Raw genomic sequence first — 6,835 nt, forward strand, 5'->3', positions numbered from 1 at the left:
TTTTCTTAATCATTGAATCAGAGACCAGGGGCCTGGGGGTAGCTTTAGCTGCCCGCAGGGGCCCGGCAGGCAGTGTAACCTGTGAAGAGAGCCCAGTGACGGGCCACTCCAGCGAGCCCAGGCCCTGTGGCAGGGGCGTGGATGACTAGGGCTGTGTGGGAACTTGGGACCAGGACTGTCACACTTTGCAGAATGCCCAGTGGTGAAAGGCCAGGAATGCAGCCTTTTATGAGAACTCTTCTATTTTGTATATAATTCAATTAAAAACACAAACTTTGATGGCCAAATAAAATGAGTCTGCAAGGCAGATACGGCGTATGGGCCATCAGTGTGCAACCTCTGATTTGGTCTGACCCCTTAAGCGAAGTGTGACCCCCTTTTACGTCTTACAGCAGGGCCTGGAATTGCTGCCCCAAGGCCCTGCTGACTCAGTAACCCCACAAAGGGGAGGGGAGTCTATGCCATGTGAGCAGGAGGGTCTGGCTGGAGGTGACGGGGTGGGTGGCGCGGGCAGGGGCACAGCTGCATCTACTCTGGATTGCCGGGACCAGTTCTTGTTGGGACCCGTCTCCTGAGCCCTCTCTCTCCCTGGCCCTCTCTTATTTTCACCTCTATCCCATGCCTTCCCCACCCCTCTCCTCCTGTAGGATCAAGCAGCCTGCCCTGAAACTCCACGCAAACAAAGATACCGCCTGCAAGCCCTGCCACATGGCCCAGCTGGCCTCCGTCTGCGGCTCTGACGGCCACACTTACAGCTCCGTGGTGAGGAACCCTCGCCCCACGGGGATGGGGGTGGGATGCACTTGAGGCCACAGGGAACAGAGGACTGAACAGCCATCGGGGCCTCCAGAGGGACTCCCAGGGCTGATGGGGGTCCTGCATTCAATGTAGCCAATCAGAGCAGGAGCACCTGAGCCCTGGGCTGGGGCTACCGAGGGTCTGCACCAGACCCTGCCCCAGGTCTCAGGCAGGTGCAGGCAGGGGGCGGGGCTTGGAAGAAGCAGGTGGGCAGGTGACAGGAGTTAGAGCAGTGGTTCTCAACCTTCCTAATGCCGAAACCCTTTAATACAGTTTCTCATGTTGTGGTGACCCCCAACCATAAAATTATTTTCGTTGCTACTTCATAACTGTAATGTTGCTACTGTTACGAATCATAATGTAAATATCTGATATGCAGGATGTATTTTCATTGTTACAAATTGAACATAATTAAAGCATAGTGATTAATCACAAAAACAATATGTAATTATATATGTGTTTTCCGATGGTCTTAGGCGACCCCTGTGAAAGGGTCCTTCGACCCCCAGAGAAGGACCAGCTCTCCACCAGCAGGTTCCACATGGAGGGGATGGGGCTCACCAGCGAGCCTGGGCATCCTGGGGCAGAGGAATTACCCTTCCAGGAGGTGACGATGTGGGAAGGAATTCCCACCTTATGGGATTTTGTGAGGATTAAATGATACAATGTCTGTGAAAGCATTTTATAAACGTTAAAAGGCCATGGAAGTACGGTGCTAACTGTGAGTGCTTCTAGCAGCCACGAGGAGTTGGGAGTTTGGAGTACGCTGACTGTTGGCTTGGGTTGGGATCTAGGGCTTAAGACCCCTTTGGGGGAGATGTGCAGATTTAAGAACCGGTCCACCCTCCCTGTGGGTGATGAGTGAAGTAGGGTGGGGATGAAGTCACCCTTTAAGGGAGGGAGGGGAGAGAATAAAGCTGGAGGCTGAGGCCAGGAGCTGCACCGAGAAGGCAGGGGGAGACCAAGGAGACAGGGGCTGACAGAGGGCGTGGGAGTCGGAGAGGGCTATGGTCTGAGGGTCAGGGTGCTGCCCTGTGGGAGGTAGAGGCACCAGGAGGTCTGGCTTCCATCCCAGGCCCTGGGCCTCTCTGAGCTCCCATGCTCTCTGCTGAGCACGAGAAACACAGTTCTCTCCCAGAGCTGAAGGGACCACGCGAGATAATGCTGGAGACAGCGCTCCGCCCATCTCGAGTTGCGCAGACACCACCAGGGGAAAGCTTTAAGAGCAAGGAGTGGGGGCGTCCCTCAGCAGCTGGCGTTGGCTAACAGCTGCAGCCCAGTGATTTCAGTGAAAGCTCAAGAATTAGCAGATGTTCGATAGCCGCAGCTGTTTGTTGTCAAGAGAGCTGAGCAAAGCCCATGGAGGTGGCGTGGGAAGGCCATTGAGGGAGGGGGCCAGCAGCCAGTGACCCGGGGACCAAGGGACTGGGGTGAGCGGGAGGAGAGGCCGTGAGAGCAAAGAGAGGGTGAGCAATAGCTAAACAGGGCAGGTGGGTGGCTGGGGGTGAGAGGATGAGGACATGGGTGTCCTGGGAAAGAGAAAGGTGCAGAGAGGGCAGTCTGGTGCAGAGTGGGGCTCTTGGGCGCCTTCCATTGCTAAGCCCTTCCTGGGCCTGCTGCCCCTGCACTGTGCGCCCTTGGCCACCAGAGGGACCAGGTGGGCTGTTCATGGGTGCTGTCCTCCTGTCAGCCATGGGGAAGGCAGATGTGGCTGCCAAGTAGATGCCCCCAGCTGCAGGGCACCCTGGGGTGAGGCCCCATCACCCACTGACCTTTCGCCTTGAGCAGTGTAAGCTGGAACAGCAGGCCTGTCTGAGCAGCAAGCAGCTGGCCGTGAGATGTGAGGGCCCCTGCCCCTGCCCCACGGAACAGGCCACCGGCTCCACCACGGATGGCAAAGCAGGTAATGCGGAGTGCCGGGCCACAGCCAGGGTGGGCAGGCCGGGTCTCCCCGCCAGGGCTCCGGGGTGGTTTGCAGAGCAGCAGGGAGAAGTGGCACAAGCAAGGCCAGGCCTGGGGGTGAGCTGGCTGGTTAACAGAGCAGGAGGGCTTGGGCCGCAGCCACAGGGAGCCTATGCTGTGTGTTTAGTGCTGGGGAGTGAGGGGCAGGAAGAAGGTGGGAGAGGGCGGGGAGGGAGCCTCCAATTTCTAGCTCCCTTTCTACAGCATCCCTGACAGCTGCCCGCCTCCTGGCCTGGAGGGCAGCATCTCAAGCTAAGATCATGCTTCTCCCCCCGCCCCCACTCTGTCCTGCAGAGACCTGCACGGGTCAGGACCTGGCCGACCTGGGGGATCGACTGAGGGACTGGTTCCAGCTCCTCCATGAGAACTCCAAGCAGAACGGCTCAGCCAGCAGCGGAGGCGGCCCGGCCAGTGGTACAGGAGCCCGTTGCTCTGCCTGGGAGGAGGTGGGAGGTGGGGAGATAGGTGTGCCCTGGGGCCAGCTCGACTTGTGCTCCCTCCTGCTAGACTCTGAGCCCCTAAAAGAGCCTAAACCTCAGAACAGGGGCAAAAGATTCAGGTTAGCTAATAGGAAGAACGTCTTTTTTTTTAAAAATATATTTTATTGATTTTTTTTACAGAGAGGAAGGGAGAGGGATAGAGAGCTAGAAACATCGATGAGAGAGAAACATCGATCAGCTGCCTCCTGCACACCTCCCACTGGGGATGTGCCCGCAACCAAGGTACATGTCCTTGACTGGAATCGAACCTGGGACCCTTCAGTCCGCAGGCCGATGCTCTCTCCACTGAGCCAAACCAGTTAGGGCAGAACGTATTTTTTTTTTTTTAAGTTTTTCTATTGATTTCAGAGAGGAAGGGAGAGGGAGAGAGAGATAGAAACGTCAATGATGAGAGAGAATCATTGATCGGCTGCCTCCTGCACACCCCCCACTGGGGATCGATCCAACAACCCAGGCATGTGCCCTGACCAGGAATTGAACCGTGACCTCCTGGTTCATAGGTCAATGCTCAACTACGTAGCAACACTGGCTGGGCAGAAAGAACTTCTTCAAATGGGTAGGGAGAGCTCTGGCTGGTGTTGCTAAGTGGTTAGAGCACTGGCCTGGGCACTGAAGGGTTGTGGGTTTGATTCCTGGTTAAGGGCATGTACCTGGATTGCAGGTTAGATGCCCGGCCCGGATGGGGTGTGTGCAGGAGGCATCCACTCAATGTGTCCCTCTCACAGCGATGTCCCCCCTCTCCCTCTTCCCTTCCACTCTCTCTGAAAATCAGTGGAAAAAATGTCCTTGGGTGAGGATTAACAACAACCACAAAAATTGGTAGGGAGAGCTGAAATGTAGCCAAGAGCAGGTAAGGAATTATTTTCTCTGAAGGGCTTTCAAACAGGGTTTTGATGGTTTCGGTGCAGTTCTAGGTGGAGGCAGAGGGACGGATCTGGCCTGAACAGAGGGCTGGGGCTGGGAGCGGTGGAGGGATGGACAGATGGACGGATGATGGATGGACGGATGGGCGGGGCTTTACCTTGAGCATGGTGGAACCTTGGTCTTCTCCCCAGGCCTGGACAAGGTCCTGGGGGCCAGCTGCAAGGACTCCATCGGCTGGATGTTCTCCAAGCTGGACACCAGCGCCGACCTCTTCCTGGACCAGACGGAGCTGGCCGCCATCAACCTGGACAAGTACGAGGTCTGCATCCGCCCTTTCTTCAACTCCTGCGACACCTACAAGGACGGCCATGTCTCCACCGCCGAGTGGTGCCTCTGCTTCTGGAGGGAAAGTGAGTGTGGCCCTGGCTGGGCCCGGCCCCCCGCCCCCGGCTCAGCCCCCGCCCCAGGCTCCCTGTGGGGTCGGAGGGGCTCTGTCCCGGTCAGCCCACCCGCCCCTGGACTCTCTCAGTGAGGCCAGCACGTAAACTCCCTCCTTGGCAGGCTGCCAGGTGAGTCCTGACGCTTATGCAGTTCGCCTTCTTAAAGGAAGAGCGTTACCAACGATCCATGTACCATTTCTGGGGACCCGTGGAGGGTGTTGGAAGGGGCGGGAAGGGCCTGAAGCTAAAGCAACTTGGGACTTGGGCTTCTCCATGATTCCACTGTGTGATCCTTAGCCTCAGAGATGTTGCATCAGTTGCTGAACCACAAACACCTGCTAGAGATGATCTAGGCCAAGTGGCAGCTGCCATGGATGAGGAAGCTGAGGTCCCCCGGGGACAGCTGCCCCGCCCAGCCCCTGGGGAGGCGCTGGTGCCCTGCTGGCTCCCTGGTGCTCGTGGGGTCACAGCAGCACAGCGTCCGGGGCCGAGGCTCAGGCTCCGCCCGGGCTCCTGCATGTGCTGGCGGGGAACCTGGGCAGGTGACGAACCTTCTGACTCGGGACAGGAAAGACCCACCTCAGAGACCCCTGTGAGGATGGGCTGAGACCATCTGGGCGCAGAGCGCTGTGCGACGGACAAACCCCTCGGCCGAGCGGGGGCTTTGGATCATTTGATTGCCCCTAACTGCCCAGCCTCCCGCTATCTGCATCGCTGCCCCCTCCAGGCCTCTACTCCCCAGGCCTCCGACGCTCATTCTGTCGATTCTGTGCACCAGCCTTGGGCAGGAGCCTGGGAACAGGTCTCATTTCACCCTCAGCCGGGCCTCCCGCTGGAAGGGCTCGGGGTCTTCCCACGGTCACAGACAAGTTAGATTTGGCTGCCAGTGATTTTCAGGCTTCCCATTCACATCCCCTCTTGTCTTATGTTCCCCTGGGGCCCATACTTGTGGGGAATGTGTGCATTCACCCCTCTTTTGAATCCTATTAACTCACCCCATGGGTCACCCTTGGCCTCTTGGGGGCCTCAGCCTACCCCACAGCCCTGGAATGGCCTCCCCCCGTTGGAGCCTGGGCATTTGCCTCGTGGTGCCCCTGTGTCAAATTCGGGATGTTAAAGGGATCAGTGCATCCCCCCACCCCCTGTGGGGTGGCTCCGGGTCCGACTTGGCTATTTTCACCCTGCAGAGCCCCCTGCCTGGGTTTCTAAGCCTTGGGGAGGGGGCACAGCGCATCCTCCCAGCCCCAGGGGGCAGCCCCTCAGCGGCGGTTCTGTCCCTGCAGAGCCCCCCTGCCTGGCGGAGCTGGAGCGCATCCAGATCCAGGAGGCCGCCAAGAAGAAGCCAGGTGAGGCGCTGGGCTGGGCGCAGAGCAGGAGGCAGGGAGGGGGCCCAGTCCCCCTGAGACTGGAGGCTCCAGCCCGGGCATTAGGGGGAGGCCTGGCCTAGGAAGATTGGAGAGGGACTCCCTTCCCGTTTTCATCCTTGTGTGGGGCGGGGTCTCCCAGCCAGCCCCCAGTGAGTGTGTTTTCAGCACTAATTTTTGCCTCCCGCTAATGGAGCAGGAGGTTGGGATACAAAAGGTTCTTAGAGCCCCGCCCCCCCCCCCCATTTTATTCAGTTCAGCAAAGTGAGTTCAGAACTTGAGTGAGCCCGATCCCCCCCACCCACTGCCAGTAGACACTGCTCAGCGAGCACTAGGGAGCCAGCCCAGGTCAGAACTGATGGGCAGCACAGACTCGGTCCCTGGCCCATAAGGCACACAGGCTCCCCGGGCACAGCCCACGCCAACACGGCACGACCCCCGGCTGCGGCTGGCGTGAGGCCTCTCTGGGCCGCTGGCTTCAAGGGGAGCCCTGAGGGATGGGAACGAGCCAGCCAAGTGCAGAGCTGAGGGCAGGAAGATGCTCAAGGTTTGGGGGACAGAAAGAAAGGTCCCCTGGAGTGTGGTGGCTGAGGGGGGGCCTCCTAGCTCCTTGAGGGCAGCTTGGCATTGGACTGGGCTGAAGAGACCACACGTGACAGTACTGGACCACACAGCGATCCACACTGGCCGAGAGCCTGGCCTTCAGGGGTGGGCTTTAGCGCCGCTTCTACCAGGAAGCCACCGAGCGTGTCTGCTGGGCCTCCGGGCAGCCCTCCTGGGTGCCTGGTATTATCTCTGTGTGTCTCGCCCCCAATGGGCAGAGTCCGTCTCTGGGTCCCCAGCGTGGTGGTCTCAGATGTCTGTTGAGTGGACAGAGGAGCAGCAGTTCCGTAGCCTGAGGGAATGC

The 6,835-nt window shown here is 58.7% G+C and overlaps 1 protein-coding gene across 1 annotated transcript in view; it reads left to right on the plus strand.

Moving 5' to 3' along the window:
- SPOCK2 (sparc/osteonectin, cwcv and kazal-like domains proteoglycan (testican) 2) overlaps positions 1-6,835 on the plus strand; it is a 27,726-nt gene that overhangs the window by 6,606 nt on the left and 14,285 nt on the right. Inside the window, exons 5-9 of the mRNA XM_014538412.1 lie at positions 648-762; positions 2,587-2,701; positions 3,055-3,174; positions 4,316-4,534; positions 5,848-5,910. Of these exons, the coding sequence (XP_014393898.1) occupies positions 648-762; positions 2,587-2,701; positions 3,055-3,174; positions 4,316-4,534; positions 5,848-5,910 (632 nt within the window). The remainder of the gene's footprint in view (positions 1-647; positions 763-2,586; positions 2,702-3,054; positions 3,175-4,315; positions 4,535-5,847; positions 5,911-6,835) is intronic.

Source organism: Myotis brandtii, unplaced genomic scaffold (assembly GCF_000412655.1).
Source record: "Myotis brandtii unplaced genomic scaffold, ASM41265v1 scaffold190, whole genome shotgun sequence".
Classification (NCBI taxonomy): domain Eukaryota; kingdom Metazoa; phylum Chordata; class Mammalia; order Chiroptera; family Vespertilionidae; genus Myotis; species Myotis brandtii.